Source organism: Bombyx mori, chromosome 12, assembly GCF_030269925.1.
Source record: "Bombyx mori chromosome 12, ASM3026992v2".
Classification (NCBI taxonomy): Eukaryota; Metazoa; Arthropoda; class Insecta; order Lepidoptera; family Bombycidae; genus Bombyx; species Bombyx mori.
Genome location: NC_085118.1, coordinates 280,254 through 301,623, shown reverse-complemented (window position 1 = coordinate 301,623; position 21,370 = coordinate 280,254). Strand labels below are relative to the sequence as shown.

General features: G+C 43.8%; 1 protein-coding gene and 1 long non-coding RNA gene across 2 annotated transcripts; one reads left to right on the top strand and one right to left on the bottom strand.

Annotated features, from left to right (window-relative positions):
* The first annotated feature begins 85 nt into the window (after positions 1–85).
* On the top strand, positions 86–1,376 carry LOC134199799 (uncharacterized). The gene is made up of 2 exons (XR_009974424.1): positions 86–1,100; positions 1,184–1,376. It is a non-coding gene; the product is annotated as an uncharacterized LOC134199799 (long non-coding RNA).
* A 3,065-nt stretch (positions 1,377–4,441) lies between these two features.
* Positions 4,442–9,891, bottom strand: LOC101743260 (serine protease persephone). The gene is made up of 10 exons (XM_021348486.3): positions 9,711–9,891; positions 8,462–8,559; positions 8,030–8,097; positions 7,344–7,405; positions 6,286–6,452; positions 6,097–6,209; positions 5,857–6,009; positions 5,368–5,506; positions 4,729–4,860; positions 4,442–4,656 (listed from the first exon to the last, which is right to left on the bottom strand). The coding sequence occupies exons 1-10, from the start codon at positions 9,889–9,891 to the stop codon at positions 4,492–4,494; spliced, it is 1,278 nt and encodes a 425-aa protein (XP_021204161.1). The 3' UTR covers positions 4,442–4,491.
* Positions 9,892–21,370: the final 11,479 nt, after the last annotated feature.

The following is a 21,370-nucleotide window of genomic DNA, read 5'->3' as shown; positions in this document are numbered from 1 at the left end:
AAAATATAAATAACAATGTTAACTGTACCACCGGTTCCAAAAAAAGCTACAGTCCTGAGAAGAACCGGCGAAACAAACTCAGTGGGCTTTTTTTTGTTTTGTTTTGTTGATGAGTTCGCTTCTGGCAGAACGGTGCAGCTGTCTAGTATAGCACGCCCTAGCTGTGTATGCGAAACCGAATAAACTTTAGCGTAGGGCCCAACCTTACCTAAGGTTATGATTTTCGTACTGAATAATTTTACATTGGGTATTTGCCATTTAAAGTCGCAAAGCAAGATACGAAGGTAACCTGGCAAGTGTCGCGCGTCTTGTCGCGGTCTCCGTAGCACAACTGCGTGCTGTTGTCGAACCCGTCGAGCAGGTGGCGGTGCGGAGGGTAGTGCGTCAAGCACTCCTCGGCGGTGAACTCGCTCACTTCAACCTAGTATAGAATGATTGACAAGACAAGTCCCACACTATTGTGGCGGGTAGCCACCATAGAACAAAAAACTAACTCGAGAACGGCTGGACGATTTGGCTAATTTTGGTCTTGAATTATTTGTGGAAGTCCAGAGAAGGTTTAAAAAGTAGATAAATATGAAAAGGCTCGGAATAAAAAAAAATTACAATTTTGTTTTTCCTTTCATGTGTCCCTCGTCGGACGGATTCCTTTTGTTTGTTTTAAGCTTCGAACTATTATTGATCGAAGGTTTTAAGTTTATTTTATACAAAAGTTTAGGTTTAGGTATTCGGTTGAGGCACCACGAAGTCTGCCGGGTCAGCTAGTCGAAAATAAATTAAATAAAAATTCAATTTCATTTACAAGATTCAAGTAAAGCTTAAAATTAGATATCACAAACAATATTATCAAATAATTCTAAAACTTTGATTCTGATCTGCGTCGAGCGTGACGCGACGTGGTCACGCGGCACACGAGCCGGTCTTCCTTAAGGAAAATCAACTTGTGCTGTTCACGAAACCAGTTATTATAAGTATTAGTAACGCTATTTATTGTATTTGTTTATTTCTGTAGGTGGCAGATGAGCTCACGGAACATTACATAATTTCCACTCACGTTATCAAACGGCTCCTGTATCAAACTCACTCCTGGTACATAGTACGTATGTATTCTTCGTTTTTCTCATATACTTCTGTTCTGTATGTAATGAATCTAATTAGCGGTGGGAAATTATGTGATTTGTAGTCCAAGATGAGAGAATCGCAGCGTTTGGCGAGCACGCACGTGCCATTGTGCTCGTCCCGGAGACACCAGGCCCCTGCGGCGCGGCGCGCACTCACACTCACTGTACACAGCGTAGGTATACAGAGAACAGAGGTCAGAGGCACGTGACAAATGTCATCGCAGCTAAAATAGAATAGTTGACAAACTCTTGAAGTTAAAGAATAAGATGAGAAATTAGAAAGATGAGAAATCTTTGCAACTTTACCGGACAGCCATTTAAAGTTTAAATGTGGAAAAAATATCAAATAACAAAGTAACTTTTTCAGCTATTTCAATGGGGTAAACATATTTAAAGTTCAATTAAAAATATCCAACTGTTGATGCTAATACTAAATAAAACGCATCTTTAATTACAAAGATAAATTGCACGTATTAAGCGATCTAGCCTTTCACCTCTCGAAATAGTTTTCTTTCAAGTTTTTTGAGGACTGAGGTCTGGATTCAATACCAAAAATAGTGCAGAAAAAATAAATATATTAGCGTTTGAATCGAAAATACCTAGTCAGGTCATAAGTATTGTCACACAGTAAAAACTTTTCTTTTAGAAAGCTGGCCACAAAAAAGTTTATTGAACTCGAATTTCGAATTGTTCATGAAAATAAAAATAGTATACATTTAGAATTTTACTCATTTTTAAATATGGAGTGGACGCTTAAAGAAGACCGTGTTGCAGTTATTGCGTTGCATCGTTGCGGTTACGCGCCAATTCAAATTTTTAACATACTGAAAAATTTGAATATAACCAAAAGATTCGTTTATCGTACCATCAAACGATACAATGAAGACTCTAGTGTAGATGACAGGTCAAGAAGTGGTTGCCCTCGGTCTGTTAGGACTTCAGCAGTGATAAAAGCTGTGAAGGCGCGAATTCAAAGAAATCCCAAACGTAAGCAGAAACTGTTGGCCCTTCAGATGGGGTTAAGCAGAACCACGGTGAAAAGGGTGTTAAATGAAGGCTTAGGGCTTCGGGCATATCGAAGAAAAACAGGACATCGTTTGAATGCTCGTCTAATGGACCTGAGACTGAAGAGATGCCGCGCTTTGTTGAAGCGGTACGCGGGAAAAAAATATCCGGAAATTCTTTTTTCGGATGAAAAAATTTTTACCGTAGAAGAGAGCTACAACAAACAAAATGATAAGGTGTACGCACACAGTAGTGAAGAAGCGAGCAACCGTATTCCGCGTGTCCAACGAGGTCATTTTCCATCCTCGCTCATGGTATGGTTGGGGGTTTCTTATTGGGGCTTAACAGAGGTACATTTTTGTGAGAAAGGTGTAAAAGGTTAAAACGAATGCAGTTGTGTATCAAAATACAGTCCTGACGAACCTTGTGGAACCTGTTTCTCATACCATGTTCAATAACAGGCACTGGGTATTCCAACAAGATTCGGCGCCAGCTCATAGAGCGAAGAGCACACAAGACTGGCTGGCGGCGCGTGAAATCGACTTCATCCGGCACGAAGACTGGCCCTCCTCCAGTCCAGATTTGAATCCGTTAGATTACAAGATATGGCAACACTTGGAGGAAAAGGCGTGCTCAAAGCCTCATCCCAATTTGGAGTCACTCAAGACATCCTTGATTAAGGCAGCCGCCGATATTGACATGGACCTCGTCCGTGCTGCGATAGACTACTGGCCGCGCAGATTGAAGGCCTGTATTCAAAATCACGGAGGTCATTTTGAATAAACTTTAGTGTCATAAGAATCTATGTTTTGTTAAGTTCATTTTGGTATATGATTGGTTACATAATAATAAACTTGTTTCAATTATTTATATTAAACATGTGACAGAATTTATGACCTGACTAGGTATACTATGTATAACTACATAATATAATAAGGGTAAATGAAATATCACATTTCTGTGAATAAAAATATGAATTTTGTCAATGTTTGAATATCTTTCTATAGAACAAACTTACTCAATTTCATTATTCACAGACCATCGCCCTGCAGCAGCGTGGAGTAAGAAGAAAGACCTTTAGGCGTGTAGTCAAATAACCATAGTGCATAAGCTGTAAGATATTTCTTCGTGAACAATTTAAAATTGAGAGCAGAAAAAGTAGAAATCATAACATAAATTAATTTATTTATTATAAAAAAAAAGAACACAATATTCCTAACCTAAAAGTACATGTTATTATCTGCAACATGCTTCGTCAGATTACAGAAATAAAGTTATCAGCAACATGCTTCGTCAAACATAAAAAGTGTTGAGTGTTCCTACACCTACATTGAAGAATAAAAATGAAACGAATATTGTAGATTGCTTAATGACACCGTGAGCAAACGAGTAACTTTACTTATATTATACCAATAACACAGACTGTCTCACGTGTGAGGAACTAGACAACAGCACACGAGCGTGACGTGACACATGTTATCTGTGTGTACCACAGCTTTAGTCTTGCTCTGAGATGGACAGCTCTCGTATTGCGTGACAGGTCGAACACAGTTGCAATAATCTGAACACACAACACAGCCGCCGAGCGGGAGGTCGCCCCGCGCGAGCTCCGGCAGACGAGTGCTAGCGGCGCGCTGTCGGTTCACTACCAAATGTCTTCTCAAGGTCAACAAAACAGAGATACACGCTACGACCCTGATCTCTGCTTTTTTTCCGCGATTGAAGCAATGAAAAAATTGCCTCACAAGTACCACGGTCCGGTCGGAAGTAGAACTCCGGTTCTGGCAGAATATTTCCAAATAAATCCCTTTAACAGAACTCTAACTCTAATTCTCTTTTTATGTAGAGCCCGAATATCCGAATAACCTATAATTCTCCTCATCAAACCAGTCCTCACGTTTTCGGACTGTGAGGCCAAAAGTAGATGTAAAGGTTTCGATAATATGAGAAGATAGCGTCTCCCAGACAGTACTGATCTCGACCGATTTTAGGTCGAGGAGCTGCAATGGAGCGCTCAAGGCTTCGGCATGTGACTTGAGAAAGATCTTTTTGACGCACGACAGTGTAATCGATAAGGTGCGAAGCTTCGATCTGGGGTGTATTCACGTTGTCTTGGCAATCTGGTCGTAGTGTTCGTAATTGCAATGTCTAATTGTGCGCAAAGGATCGACCCGTATGCTGGTAAATGATGGTAAATAAGTTACAGGGGGGTCAGTACTTGTTCACGCTTCCTTAATCGCCTTCTAAGATAGTTACGGGAAGATATGGGATGGTACTATTCTAGTTCGCCGCAACCATATGGCAAAAAAAGTATATAAGACAATAAGTAAACAATAGTTTATTACATAGTGTTAGTCAAAGGTGTTCAAGGCCAGACGATGCTCTCGATCCAGGGCTTGTAGTGCTCGACGCGCGTGTAGAGGCCTGCAGTAGCTTCGTCACACTCCACGCCTGATGACGTCACGCCGAACACTGCCTTCGCGCAGCCCACCTCACTTTGATGCAGGATCAAGGGTCCGCCGCTATCGCCCTGTCACAATACGTTATCATATGAGACAACTCAACTCTGATCCACTACGTTGTGGTATAGTACAAAGGTAACCTGGCAAGTGTCGCGCGTCATCTTGCGGTCTCCGTAGCACAACTGCGTGCTGTTGTCGAACCCGTCGAGCATGTGTCGGTTCGAAGGGTAGCGTGTCGAACACTCCTCAGCGGTGAACTCGCTCACTTCAACCTAGTATAGAGTGAGTTGACCACATAAGTCCCACACTATTGTAGAGGGTAGCCATCACAGAACACAAGACATTTGACAGATGCCGAAATCTGCTTTACAATATTTTCAAGATAAGCTTACATATACTTATATTCTAAATTATACAAGTTTCTGTGTTACAAGATTTCGGACCGTCGGTCTACCGATCAATATCACCCTGTCGGTGGAAGATATTCCCTTTGTCTTAAAACCTCCCATAATATCATGACAGTTACAAGCGGACACAATTTGTCCACTGCATCACTTGTTTTCATTATTGTACATATTACAGAATGTAAATTTCATCGACACGTGAGTTTGAACGTTGAGGACACTCGAGCACCAAGCGCGACTAGTAGACCTCTCAAGGGCTACCGTTGTAAATGCCAGATATCTAATGCATGCTCACCACAGAGGACGTTTCATTAGTCTACACTATAACACAAAGCACGCCCCTATAGATATACCCACTGCAACCCTCACAGTTACCTTCTGTAGAACATCAGCTAATTGTGTATTTGGTCCGAGGTAACCCCAGCCCAGGGCCAGAGCTCGACTTGGATCGATGTTGCGCTTCTTCTCACCAGAATACAAGCACGCGGGCACCACGTTGACGTTGAATTGTATTCTACAAACGAAATAAAATTACAATCATCATAGGGTTTCTCTTTACCCCGTATACGCACAGAGCGGTCTAAAAATACTTGAATGAACTGTTTGAAAGAGGATATGCGAGAAAATAAAGGTGAGCTTACAGATGACGTAAGGACCACCCGTGCATAGAGATAAGTTCAGGTAGAGGAAGAAGAACCATAGACTGCCCATGATAAACTCATTGTCTAAGAGGTAGATACACAAGTGAATTGACATTAAATTGGTTACAGATTGGTGGAAACTAAAAAATATCTGGTCTTAGAAAAGTTCCTTTGTTGATTTCGATAGGTATGTATATTTACTAAACATTATGATGACACGTACTGTTTCTGGGTCTTGAGGAGCGCGATGTCGTGGTACTTGGAGGGCGAGGCGTAGTCGGGGTGCGGGATGACCTGGGCGAGGGTGTGCCGCTGCCAGATCTCAGGAGGGTCGGAGCGCTTCAGGATGCCGAGAGCTGCGTACTTCAAGGGTCCCCTGCGGACGACAGGGCGTGCTGTTTATTGGCGTCTAGTGTCTGTGTGTGCGTGTGCGTGGTAGCGTGGCGCCGGCGAGTGAACTGACAGGCGTGGCTCGGAGATGCAGTGCGCCGCCGTGAGGATGTACCGCGCGGAGAGCACCGACCCGCCGCACAGCCACTGCGCCTCCTCTGCGCTCGGTCCGAACCCCAGCAGCGCCTGCAGTACACGTGCACATCAGTACGCGGGTCTTTCCGACACGTGCACTGCCCTTACGATCTCTGCGGTACATTACCATGAAGGGGAACTCCGCTCTTTCGGCGTCTTTACCGCCGGCCGGTGCTACCAACGACAGATTTATTTTGTGACATTTTTTTTTAACATCCCAGTATTTATCGAAGTCAAAAGTAGTGGAGCTTTGACATAAATATGATGGTATGTTCAAAACGTTGTCGATGCAAGCTGGAAGGAGAATATAGTTAAATTATCTTGTTAATCTTTATCATTAAATTATATGTTTTGAAATCGTCGTAGCTTAAAGGATAAGACGCCTGGTGCCTTCATATGTAACAATGCACTGAGGTTCGAATCTCGCAGGCGGGTACCAATTTTTTCCAATGAAATAATAATATGTACTTTTGAAATGTTCACGACTGTCTTCCACAGTGAAGGAATAACGTCGTGTAAAAAAATCAAAGCCGCAAAATTATAATAGTTAGTAGTGGTAGGTCGTCTTGTGAGTCCACACGGGTAGATACCACCTATTTTTGCCGTGAAGCAGTAATGCGTTTCGGTTTGAAGGGTAGAGCAGCCGTTGTACTGTTAAAAGTGAGACCTTACAACTTATGTCTCAAAGTGAGTGGCAGCATTTACGTTATAGATGTATTTGGACTCCGCTAATCTCTTAATACCAGGTGGGCCGTGAGCTCGACTACCCATTTAAGCAATAAAAAAATCATACTAATATAGTTTATGAAACAAAAACAGTAAATTCACGATTGACTTCCACAGTGAAGGAATAACATCGTGTAATAAAAATCAAACCCGCAAAATTATAATTTGCGTAATCACTGGTGGTAGGACCTCTTGGGAGTCCGCACGGGTAGGTACCACCACCCCGCCTATTTCCGCCGTGAAGCAGTAATGCGTTTCGGTTCGAAGGGTGGGGTAGCCGTTGTAACTATACTGAGACCTTAGAACTCATATCTCAAGGTGGGTGGCCCATTTACGTTGTAGATGTCTATGGGCTCCAGTAACCACTTAACACCAGGTGGGCTGTGAGCTCGTCCTACCATCTAAGCAATAAACCACCTTTAGAAGCTTGGAGAAACAAACACGAAACTGCGTACATACCGTCCCAAGATTTTTTGTTTATTTTTTCCAGTCGGCCGTATTTTTTGGTCAGATATATATTACTGAAAGTAAAAAAGAAATACAATTATTTAATGCCAGTGGGCAGTTGTTATCAACAGCTCGTGTTGAACTGCGGGAGGGTCAGAGCGGCGCTAGTTTGGTTTGGTGATTCCGGTTGAGGTTGGGTCGCGTATCTATAGCTTGGGGATACGAAGGGAGGACCTGGCGAGTGGAGTCACTCGGCAGACTGACGGTCTGCACGTTGTTGCCCGGAACTGGCTTAGAGTCAAGCTAATCCATTAAGGTTCGTCCCAAGACCTAGCCGGATTTGTTATATACCACCGCAATGTTAACCGTAATCATTTATGGATCACATTACATTTACTTTAACCATTTCTGCGCCGAAGTGCTCGTCGCCGCGTCGTATCAAGAGAAGCCTTTGTCCGCGAAGACACAACAATAGTTTACTGTAGCGGAGCTACGTGGAGTACGCGCCTTCAGGAACTACCTGGTTGTACAAATGTAAATTGAATTCCTTCTGAAGGGTTTCAGTTCATTGCCACGCAACGGTTCTTCAAGATATAATCTATCTGTATCTGTACAATTAATTTGGAAAGAAATAACATTTTGAATATTTATTATTTTAATACTTTCTTTATATATATTATCGAGATATATTAACTCACTCGATGTTGTCCACGAGCTCACAGTCGGTGCAGCACACGATGGGCTCCTTGCCGCGAAGCCCGCACACCTGACGACACACACGCACACAAACGTCCATGAGGCTGTTCTATACCTCTCATCAGAACTACCAACAATCCACTCTGCTTTAAGTTATGTACTTATGTGAACAGGCAAGATGGAGTAGTTGCAGTGAGTACCTAACGACGGGTTGACCGGAGCTGCGGAATCATCGGCTCGGCAATTGTTCATAGCCCTGGCAGGGCAACAGGACAGCAAAAGTGGCAAGAACTACCTAAAGTTTAAGCTGGAGTCGTGCTAAGACCAGCGAATACGTGCTATGTCTCTAAAGATTCCGAAACTGATGATGATCCGACGTCATCTCCTGGCGTCGCTGGTATTTAATTGCTTGATTAAAGAACAGTGATACTGACCGGCGGGAAGGATCTATCCCTGTAGTCCAGGATGAGTGTCTCGCAGCGCTTGCTTAGCACGCACGTGCCGTTGTAGCCGTCGCGGACACACCGGGCCCCTGCAACACGACACGTGCTCTCACGATGGAAATATTGTATTCATTATAATTATCAAATAACATTCCTAAATCTGTTGATACATAAAAGAAATGAAATTATTATTCATCAAAAAAAAAAACATTTCTTAAATAATGTAAATAAAAAACTCAACGAAACGCTTTATGTGGTCTCTGTGTGACCATGTGTGTGTGTGTGTGTATGTATATAGTGGCATTATCAGCAAAGTCAGTCACGGATCACGGGTCAGGTTAACTTCAACTAGTCTCATTAAATCGACAGTATTATTAATTACCTCGCCCTTCCACCACAACCGTATTCAGTTTAGAGTTCGGGGCGTGTTACACAACAGGCGGCTTACCTGTGCTCCCGACATTGTCAGCACTTGTCAATATCAGGACTGACTCGGCGATGCAATAATTAGCGCGCCTGACTGCTGGGCCGAGGGTCATGGGTTCGATTTTACATCTCTCATCGAGCAAACATTCGTGTGATGAACAGGTCTATTGGCTCTTTTTCTGAGTGTTTGACATCTCTAGTATATGTTTTTATTTAAACGTATATTTATATATGTCTCGGGTTCCCATAGTATAGGAAATCTTAGTTTGGACCCAAATGACCGTGTGTGACTTGTCCCTGGTTATTATTAATTACCACATACCACCAGGTGGACTGCCAGCTCGTCTGCCATCAACAATAATATTAGGTATTGTTGTTTTTGTGTCTTCATTATTAAACTTTCGTAATGATTTTTGTGCTTCTAAATTTACATAACATTAGAGACAAGAGGTGGATGGCGAGACCGGGCTCAGTGGTTGGGAGAGACCTATGACCAGCAGTGGGCGACTGTGGGCGGGTGATGATGATGATGATGATGATGAAATGGTTTTAATTTTTTCATCAGACACACACGGATTAACGAGATATACAATGTAATTATTGACTAGACGACTTGTAGACGGAACCATTCTTGTTTCGGCTTTGAATGCTTTCTATCGAGGATATTAAAGGCAGGATTACAGTATTGAATAGCAGTTTTAGTGTCGTTTTTATGAAATTGGGAACGATGATCACTTCCGGCGATTATCGCAACACAATCGGTCTGGAAACACAAGCAGAGGTCCGAGACGACGCGGCGACGGCGTATTAGTACCTTCAACATCAGCCACGGTACTTCTGAAGTAGGAAAGAAGCACAGACCCCAGCACGAACGCGGCACGAGACATCTTGTGTGCGCACAGACCGGCACCGCGACTGTGCCGCGACTGAGCGTTAGCACCCCCTCCTGTGACAGCGATGAGAGCGATATCCCGAGACGAAGCAAAGGCCAACATCCTTATCTTATATATACTTCTACTATATGTTATATATCTATCTATATATTATATAAAAATGAATTGCTGTTCGTCATTCTCGCTAAAACTCGAGAACGGCCGGACCGATTTGGCTAATTTTGGTCTTGAATTATAATTTGTGGAAGTCCAAAGATGGTTTAAAAGGGAGATATATATAAAAATGCTCGGAATTTAATAAAAATAACAATTTTGTTTTTCCTTTGATGTGTCCACCGTCGGACGATTCCTTTTGTTTGTTTCAAGTTTATTTTATACAAAAGCTTAGGTCCTTTGTTTATCGATTGAGGCACTGCGAAGTCTGCCGGGTCAGCCAGTCCTTAGTATTATATATTATACTTAAGATCAAGCTAAATCAAACTATGTAATTATGGCTCACAATTTTGTTTCGATGCTTGAAGCTTAAATCTTTTATCTAAAATATTATTAATGACTAGCGACCCGCCCTCGCTTCGCTTCGGAAACATTAAAACACACATGAAATCAAAAAAAAAAAATAAAAAAAAAAATTAAAAAAGTAGCCTATGTTCATCAGGGACAATGTCGGCTTCTAATGGAAAAAGAATTTTTCAAATCGGTCCAGTAGTTTCGGAGCCTATTCGAAACAAACAAACAAACAAATCTTTCCTCTTTATAATATTAGTATAGATATAGATTCGCGTTGCGGTATAACATAACCTACAACATGAATTTTGAAGATAGAAAAAATTCACTGTTCAATAAATTATAATTGTACAGAATAAATGTTGGACCTGGATCAAATGGGAGATGTGTTGACACAAAACCGCGAGGACTCTGTCACAGCCGAAGTCAAGCCGAAACTTAGTTTCCTTTAAACATTTTCCTTGTTGTGTCGATACGAATTTTAAGTTTATTAACCTGATGCTCGCCCCCGCTCGGTAAAATTTCCGCAACGCAGTCGAACCTTCCAGAAGAAATTCCACGATATTTTTTCTTTTATGTTAACTATAGTTCTTTTTTGTTCCTTTCTACGGAACGGCTCCTTCAGCAACTCAGTAAGTTCTTGCAGCTCGTACTTTCTTTGCAGCTTAAAGTCATGCTTAAAACATTTTGAAAGTTCTCCAACATCCCGTTTTTTATGACCCTTGTAGGTGGAAGAGCGTCCGGATCACCTGATGGTGAGTGACTACCATTTCTCATGGACGTTACGAGCTGCTGCCTCTTATTAAAACCCGCGACATGTCATTACTTCATAATCCTCACATTTCAACGAGTTGCCACGGGACGACTAGGAATGTGGCAATCAGTGGAGGAATGATGCGAAAACGATGCTGGCGGTTCACAATAACGAAAGGCATCAATGTGGCGAACTAAGGATCTGTAGCAGCTTCTTGTACTGTCGGAACATGACAGTCGTCCAGGGCGGCGGCTTCAGTGACGTGACCTGCTGTAGATGCTGCTCTCCTTGGTTCCTTGTGCTACGTTGCTACACGAGTCTTTGGAACATAAGTGCACCGATATACTGGTATATGTAAGGCTATAAAATTGCGTACAAATAATTTTTTTTCAATTTTAATATGGGGATTAAAGTACCTATGAAATTGCCGATTTGTACTGAAAATTTGATTTTTTTATTTAACATATTTATTTCATCAAAATATCTACCATTATTATCTATACAATGCTGACATCTAATAGAAAGGTCATTTATACCTTTCCGATAAAACTCTGGTGATCTAGATTCTACAAACTGTGTGGAAGCATTTTGTACTGAGAATAAAACTTTTTATCACGTAGAAAATTTTCCAAATCACGAAAAAAATATTAGTCCGTTGGAGCGAGGTCTGGCGAATACGGAGGGTGACGAATGGTTTCTAATTGCAGTTCCTGTAGAGTTAAAAGGGTTTTTCGTGCTGTATGAGGTCTCACGTTATTATGGAGCAATAATGATGAAGACCGATTCATGAGTCGGGGCTATTTCACAGTAAGTTTTGCTCGGATTGTTCGGAGCTCGGCACAGTAGACATCTGCCGTTATTGCTTGACCAGATCGGAGAAAGCTATAGTGAATAACACCATGCTGAGACACCATGGTCTTACTGGTGGTAGGACCTCTTGTGAGTCCGCGCGGGTAGGTACTACCATCCTGCCTATTTCTGCCGTAAAGCAGTAATGCGTTTCGGTTTGAAGGGTGGGCAGTCGTTGTAACTATACTTGAGACCTTAGAACTTATATCTCAAGGTGGGTGGCGCATTTACGTTGTGGATGTCTATGGGCTCCAGTAACCACTTAACACCAGGTGGGCTGTGAGCTCGTCCACCCATCTAAGCAATAAATAAAAAATCCTTTTTATTGATAAACTTTGCTTTAAGACACTGTTGCGGCGTTTGACCTGGGGTCAGACATTGCATTTTTGCTTACGGCTATCGCAAAGAATCCACTTTTCATCACATGTCACAATTCGATCCAATATTCCTTCATTTCTGTATTTATTCAACAAGACAACACAGGTCTCAACACGCGTTTCTTTCTGCAGATCAGTCAAATCATGAGGCACCCAATTTTTATATTATATTTTATTATTTTATTGATTTGACGCAAATGAGTCAATATTGTTGGTAAGGTAACGTTAAACCATGCCGCTAATTCCTGGGTCATCGTTCATTAGCAGTCCTCTCTCCAAACGCAACATTGATATTGCGAGCTGTTTCTGCAGCGTTAGTTCCGCGTCGGAACTCGTATTCAAAAATCACTCTAATTATCGAAGTATCCTTCTTGTATCTTTCTTGTCCTTGCTGAATAAAAAAACAATTGAAAATCGATAATCGAACGTTGCACATTTTTCAAAAGAAAAGCCTTATAGGTACCATTTATTTGAAAAAAAGTTTTACTCAAAAATCTCAAACCACGAAGGTTCTATGTCAATTCGAATAGGTACCTATTACAATAAAACGGCAATTTCATACTTTAACCCCTATTATAAGCCCCTTATAAGCATATTATAATAATTTTATTTTATGCAAAATCTTTGTAAATTGTATAAGACAACAAAAAAAAATTTTTTATGTGTGTATGTGCTCTAGCCAGTAAATGTTTTAATATTTGCATTTTTGGTTTTTTTTAAAGCGCGCTGAGAAAGCTAATATTAAGGTTGAGTTTAATCTTCACCACTGCGGCTTTTTTGTAGGATTGGAAGATTACTAGTGGCCCTGAGGCCTTTCCAGTTTCACCAGGACAGGTGGGCGAGCAAAGACTCAGCCAGGAGGGGTGGGATTTGCTAACAGCTGCTCGATCGCCTCCGAAGGAGACCTAACAGCTCAAGGGCAGCTGCTTCGCGAATGAATCTACTACCGGATCGGAATCGCGACCTGCTGAGAAGATCCGGCGAGAAACGCAGCGTGCTGATTCATGGGTTAGGTTGCACGTTGAACTCTTTGTCGAGCCTGCTCCTAGTATTAGAGCTGAAGGCGTCTAATGCAAAGGTTGTTGGATCTGATGCATCAGTAAGGACGTGCCTAGGGCGTCGACTGTGACTTGCTCCTGCGTGATTAGAATTCGGGGAATAGTCAGTGGCGGCAACGATAAGGCGATTTCGCCTTATCGAAGTACCGTTCCGACGCTGACTTCATGTATTTCTGGATTAATTCGAGGCCCAGGTCGACGTTCATCACGAACCACGGAGCTCCGACGGCTAACCTGCAAAAGCGAGATTGTAGAGATTGGAGGGTGTCTATGTGTGTGCGGGCCGCGTGAGCAAACACCGCACTCGCGTAAGTCATGACGAGCCTTATGCATGTTTTGTAAAGTGTCATCTTGTTTCAAAGGGACATTTTACTCCGCTTATAGATCACGGGGTAGAGTCTTCCGAGAATAAACGTGGCACGGTCGCGGACTGATTTTATATGTTTTTTTTTTTATTGCCCTTGTAGGCAGACGAGCATACGGCCCACCTGATGGTGAGTGGTTACTGTCGCCCATGGACTTCAGCAATGCCAGGGGCAGAGCCAAGCCGCTGCCTACCGAAAATGCGGGCGGAAAGTCATGGATACATCCAGGGTGACCCCTAGATACTTGACCTTTCTGGCCCAGGGTATGGGGAATGGTTAAAGAGGGTAATTGGGGGTGTGAGATCCCTCCTCCTAATCCGGGAGGAAATTCCGTGTGGTGTTTCCTCTTTGAAATAGCACTGCTGTATTTTTCGCTGGGTTGATGTTTATGTGCTATTTTCGGAACCACTGTCCTAGAGCTAGTACTGCGCTCTGGAGTTTCCTCGCGATTAGGGACTTGTTTCTACCTGGATAGTAAACAGTCGTGTCGTCCGCGAATAAAGCTAACTGAGTCGGCGGCGACCGGGGAATATTGTATACGAATAAACTAAATAGAAGCGGCGAGAGTAAATAATAATAAATAATAAATTCTTCGTGCTCTGTATCGCCTCAAGAATTTCTTACCATCAGCGACTAAGACTATGCTGGTACAAGCCTTGATCTTCCCTATAATTGATTACGGTGATGTGTGTTATTTTGACCTGCATGCAGACCTCCTTAATAAACTTGATCGTCTTCTTGATAACTGCATTCGATTTATTTTTAATCTTCGTAAATATGATCATATATCTTCTTATCGTGCCCAGCTCAAACTTCTACCGATTCGCCAGCGTCGTAATTTACGTGCCCTGACGACTCTTCATTCCTTACTTATGTCTCCCGAACCTCCTTCCTATCTAGCTCCCTATTTTCAATATCTTCACTCCAGCCATGAGCGGGCCCTACGTTCTCTCCATAGCCTATTAATTCGTTGTCCCACACATAGTTCTAGTTATGTTCGTAACTCTTTCGTCGTGCAATCTGTTCTGCTATGGAATGCGCTTCCTCTCGATACCAGGACTATTACTAACCGCTGGACGTTCAAGTTAAGGGTTCGGCGAATGCTGTTGGAAAAGTTAGCGGAATCGTCCTGAACTTATTAAGATGAAGTTATTTGTTAAGGAAATTTATTAATACTAGTGGTCCCACAGAAGTCGTAATTCGACTTTAATCGATTGAAATTTTATGTTTAAACATTATTATGGTTCTATTGTCAAATACTATTGTACTTATATAATATAATCACAGATTTTGCCAAAACTACACTATAAATAAATAATAATAAAGACAAACAGTATTAATCTATTCTCAATTTGACCACATACTTTAAACACTATCAAAAGTTTGACAGTTGCCAATAAACAAAGAGTATATTTATATATGTGTTGTGTCAAATACATGGTAGTGTGTGTAATGTTTCTTTATTGATTTAATGTATCTTGTATGCATTATTTTTAAAAAATATTTGCATTGTGCACTTCTTCCCTATATTCTCTATAAGTGTGGAAAATTTCATACTCCTCCGTCCGCGCAATTTTCGTAAAAAGGGATACAAACTTTTTGCTTCACGTATTAATATATAGATGTATATATGCTTGTGTATATATGTATGTATATACTTTTTTTTGTGTATGTATTTGTAACTTAATATAAATTTCATTGCACCTACCACTATCCACTCTGCACTGCCTTTGGTTGACTGGTAGAGAATGCCTTAGGCATTAAGTCCGCCAATGTAATTTTTACATGAAGTGTATTAAATAAATAAATAAATAGTATGAAAATCAAACCGTTGTGACATACTTTGTCGAACGCTTTTTCGACATCAAAGAAGAGGGCTCTCGTGTATAACGGTTATACCAGAATGTGCTCTGTGAGGTGGTGCACGTGTTGTACGCATGAGTGATTTTCACGGAATCCGAATTGTTCATCGAACCGCTGCGGCTACCGGTTGGTGTAACGGTGTAATAGTCAACTTTTACCGTTACATGTATGCAAAATCTCTCAAGAGCGTCGTTGTCGCGCTTGGGAACAGGTTACAACTACTCATAGTGTACTACTAGTACTAGTGTACAAACGTTTAAATTATCGATCGATCGTTTCAACTGGCGCCAGCTATAAAAGTACAGCTAAGGCTAAAGCCTTAGGTTCCGTCATCATGAAACATGCAATATTATTGTGGGGTTACGACTCATCAGGAATCAGGGAATCAGACATCAGGAATGAAACCGAGATATAGCATCCAGAAATTTATTACTGTTGTTACGCATTGAGGTTCGGGATAAATAAGATTCCACCAAAGTACAATTAAAAACTGTATTCAACACTTAGAACACTTAAAACACTCAACAAACACCTTAAAACTCTCAATTCGCTTCTTTCGCTTCGCTTCAGGTGATCCGTTCGCTGTTTCGCTTCGAGTAGTTCCGGTTACTAACTGACTGCGTGCCATCCCTGCAAAACTTTTATAGCCGATACCACATCTCTAGAATTATCGAGAATATTCCACACATCTCTAGTATTGTGTTTCCGCTATCTGACAATAGATGGCGTTATACGTCCCGAGCGTTCTAGGTGTTACTAGATCCTCCGATATTCGTTCGACTATTCGGCGATTGATGGCGTTACTCTTACCGGCGTAACATTATTAAGTAATCACCAATCGTAACCTAGTAATTTAAATAAATTATAAAAATGGAGACTGAACTAAATAAATGACAATCGTTAATGATAAACCAAATCAAGTGTTATCGAGCAACACTTCCGGCCGCACATAATATATTATTTACGAACCAGTTAAGGTACACCCTAACGATTAGGAAATATATAGAACTTATTATTGTCTTATAATATTATTAGTAATTTCATAATCAAGTAAATAGTTCATTCATATTTCTCTAAACTTATAATATTTTATTGGCGCCTTTCGCTTGACAGCTTCTGGCGCAATAAACCTTAATGTTATTTATGGTACATAATTCAATATTATTATATAATAATTGTACGTAAAAAATCAGCAGAATAATTAAGATAAACAATGTTTAATATTACCTAATAAGTTTGTATTAAAAATAGGTCAAGATGATTCTATAAATACCGGCGGTTAGCATATCTCTGGGGCATTCGTATTCTACCCGCCGTAACGTGTCTTAAAGAGAATATATTATTTCGTGTGGATGTAAAGTGTCTCCATTGTCGCCGCCACCCTGAGGATCCTTTAATACAAGGAAAAGACACATTCGTTTAAAGTCGTGCAGAGATAGTTTTTTTTCCTAGCAATTTTTTGTTTTTTGTTTTTATGATTGAAGGATTACTGGTGGCCCGGAGGCCTTTCCAGTTTCACCAGGACAGGTGGGCGAGCAAAGGCTCAGCCAGGAGGGGTGGGATTTGCTAACAGCTGCCCGAGCGCCTCCGAAGGAGACCTAACAACTCAAGAGTAGCTGCTTCGCGAATGAATCTACTACCGGATCGGAATCGCGACCTGCTGAGAAGATCCGGCGAGAAACTCAGCGAGCTGATTCATGGGTTAGGTTGCACGGCGAACTCTTTGTCGAGTTCGACGAGTACGGTTACCGAGGTCCCTAAGCCTGCTCCTAGAGCTGAAGGCGTCTAGTGCAAAGGTTATTGGATCTGATGGATCCGTAAGGACGTGTCTAGGGCGTCGACGGTGACTGGCTCCTGCATGATCAGGATTCGGGGAGTAGTCAGCGGCGGCTACGATAAGGCGATTATCATGACGCATAGCCTTATCGAAGTACCGTTCCGACGCTGACTTCATGTATTTCTGTATAGATTCGAGGCCCAGGTCGTCGTGTAGGTCAACGTTCCTCACGAACCACGGAGCTCCGACGGCTAACCTGCAAAAGCGGGATTGTAGAGATTGAAGGGTGTCTATGTGTGTGCGGGCCGCGTGAGCGAACACCACACTCGCGTAAGTCATGACGGGCCTTATGCAAGTTTTGTAAAGTGTCACCTCGTTCCGAAGGGACATTTTACTCCGCTTACAGATCATGGGGTAGAGTCTACCGAGAATAAACGCGGCACGGTCACGGACTGATTTTATATGCGGGCGGAATGTCATCGATGCATCCAGGGTAACGCCCAGGTACTTGACCTTCCTGGCCCAGGGTATGGATTGACTAAAGAGAGTAATCGGGGGTGTGAGATTCCTCCTCCTAATACGGGAGGAAATCCGTGTGGAGCTTCCCCTCTGAAATAGCACCGCAGTACTTTTCGCTGGGTTGATGTCTATGCGCCATTTTCGGAACCACTGTCCTAGGGCTAGGGCTGCGCTCTGAAGCTTCTTCGCGATTAGGGACTTGTTTCTACTGGAATAGTAAACAGTCGTGTCGTCGGCGAATAAAGCGAAATGGGTCGGCGGCGACCGGGGAATATCGTTAACGAATAAGCTAAATAGGAGGGGTGAAAGGACAGAGCCTTGCGGGACTCCAGCTGTGAGAGGTCGTGGGGAGGAGCGGGTTCCCTCGACTCGATATCGAAAAGAGCGGTTCGACAAGAAGTCCCGTATGATGAGCACGAGACTATCCGGCACACCCATGTTGAATAGTTTGAAAATCAAACCGTTGTGCCAGACTTTGTCGAACGCTTTTGCGACGTCGAAGAAGAGAGCTCCCGTGTATAACGGTTTTGGTCGATTAAGCCCCACAAGAATGTGCTCCGTGAGGCGGTGCACCTGTTGAACGCATGAGTGATTTGTACGGAATCCGAATTGTTCATCGATGAGAATGCCCTTGGATGAACGAAGTCTCTGAGGCGTTTGTAGAGCAGACGCTCATACAGTTTGCCTAGAGACATGAGGAGGCTAATCGGGCGGTAGCTCGTCGGATGATTTTTTGGTTTACCGGGTTTATGTATGCCGATAACGTCCGCTTCTTTCCACACCGCGGGAAAGATACAGTTCGCCATGGCGGCATTGAAAATAGATGCCAACATCACGATGAGTTGGACGGGTAGAAGTTTAATAACGCGGTTGGATATACCGTCGGAACCGGGAGCCTTGCGAGGACGTAGGTCTTTGATCAAGTCTTTAACTTCCATCGGGGTGACGGGTGGTAACGCATCCGAGGGTGGCAAGGAGACTCTGCGTTCTACCTCACTGTCTACTAATTCTACATGAACAGGGTCCACGGATTGAGTGCTGGGCGTGCACTGGGTTTGCAATGTATCGGCCAGCAACTCTGCTTTTTCGTCATCATCAAACGCCGCGAGTCGGCCTGAGGGGCCTACGAGGGGGGGCATAGTTACTACCGTATCCGATTTGAGAGTACGAGCTAAGCGGTAGTAAGACCTTTGGGAGGGCGCGAGTCCTTCTAAGAAATCAGACCATCTGGCATCTCGGACTTCGGCGATGCGAGACTTTACGTCGCGTTGTAGGGCACGCATTCGAATACGATTTTCCGCGGTAGGATACCTGTCGTAGGCGCGTATCGAGGCGTTCTTAGCTCTAAGGAGTTCCCTAATATCATCGGACAATTTGAAGCGGTGAAGGAAGTCCTCCGCTACAACTTGTTTCGATGATCTATCTAATGTTGAGGTGATGTGTGACGTTAAGATGTCTATGGCTTCAGCGGTATCCTGAGGAGACGGGGTAGAGTCCGGGTTAAACGGGAGCGATGGTGGATCAGATTCAGCCAGGCTGATGCCCAGCGTGTGCCAATCCACCACAGTCCTCGTGACGGGAACGGAGTCGGGAGCGCGACCGAGCTTCATAACGACGGGACGGTGGTCTGAATCTAACTCTGAAACTACTTCGATCGAGTGTAAGCTCAGAGTTACGTTTTTTAATAACGCTATGTCGAGTATATCCGGGCGATGCGCGATATTTAGCGGGTAGTGAGTCGGTGTTAGCGGGGCGACGATATCGAAGGCGAGATCATCGACTAACGCGTCAAGCCGCCTGCCATTCGGGGTTGTGGTGTGTGAGTTCCACCTGATGTGTTTACAATTTAGGTCGCCCGCCAGAATGACAGAGCTCCCCATGCCGAGCAGCGCCTCGATATCACTGCTTAGAACGATCTTATCCGGTGGAAGATAAACGGACGCGATATCGATCGGCGCGTGTCCCGTCAGTGAGATTCGGCACACTGATGCTTCGATATTAGCGAGCGCGGGAGGATCGAGCGGGACGCAATGCAGGGCTCTTCTATAGTAAATGACGGTACCACCACCACGAGCAGAGAGCCTGTCGTTCCTGACCATGTTATAGTTCACGATTTTAGGGTCACGGCGCGCGGGCTTAAGTAGGGTCTCCTGCACTAAAAAGATATCAATTTGATGGTCACGCAAAAAGTCAGAAACCTGATCACGTTGATTTGCGAGACCGTAAGCGTTAAAAAATCCTATCGTTCCGTCGCGGTTTTTTGATCGCGAGTGCAGAGGGCCGTGGCGTGATCTCCTAAACATTGACGCATCGGGGGCGCGCGTGACAGTTACGGGAAGAATGCCCGTATAATTGGCAGTTATGGCACTGGCTAGGTGTGCCTTTCTTGTGTGGGGTTTCGACGGCGATTCCGGAAAGGCTACAGACCGTTCGGATGTTGAATATTTGCTTACCCTCGGGGGTAGGCTGGAGGGCGACGAGAACCATGTTATATGGCTCCCTTCCGCGACCTGTGTGCATGCGGTGTACGGAGTTAACCGGTAGGCCTTGTTCGAGAAGGTCGGCCTTGACTAGCTCGGCATCCAACTCTTTAGGGATGCCACGTATGACGGCACGGAGTTCGCGCTCCTCCTGGAGCGTATACGTGTGGAAACTTATACGCTCCTTACGAAGGTAAGAAGAGAGGGCCCTATGGTCGTCGGGTGTTCGAACCTTAATTTGAATGCCGTTCGCGAGGTTACGGGCATTCGTGAAGTTGATATTTTTGGCCTTAAGGGCCAGGGAAACTCGATCCCAAGCTGCCTTCTCTTGGAGGATTACCGGGGGAGGGGTCTGGGTTTTATTTTGTGCCACCGGACGCGGCGACGGAGTGGCACGGGCTGGAGGCGCAACGGGAGTCTGAGGGCGGGGGCGCGACGCGTTCGCGGCTTTGCTAATTTTAGCGGCCGCGGGAGCTCGAGACTCCGCGGCACGCTTCTTACCCTTTTGTACCAGGGTGAATCCATCCGTCGATGAGGCGGGCGCAGGTGACCTACGAGCAGGTGTTTTGGAGGGCACGACGGAGGCTGCGGATGATCGCGCTGCTGGAACGGTGGCCACGGCGGACGACGCAGCAGTTTTACTCGCCAGTATAGGCGACGCGGGAACGGCAGGCACGACGGAGGCTGCGGTGCTCGATGCAGAAGCTTTGCACGAAGGTACAGGCGACGCAGGAGCAGCGAGCTCGGCGGAGTCCACGAGAGGGCTCGCGGTGTGATCGGCCTTGAAGGCCAGAAACTCTGAGGCGAGCTGTGGGTGGCGAAGTCGGAGGAATTCCGCGAATACAGCGTCCATGATCGCTGAGTGCCCAGGTGGGGCGGCCCCGGGTCTTGAAAACACTCGCCTTGCGGCGAGGCCCCAACTTCTCGGACCTGAGCGGTTCTATTGAACACAGGTGGCGATGCGGCACGATTACTACAGGACAAAGAAAAAACACAACAAAACGGAAATAACAAAAAGAAACAGAACAATTAAAC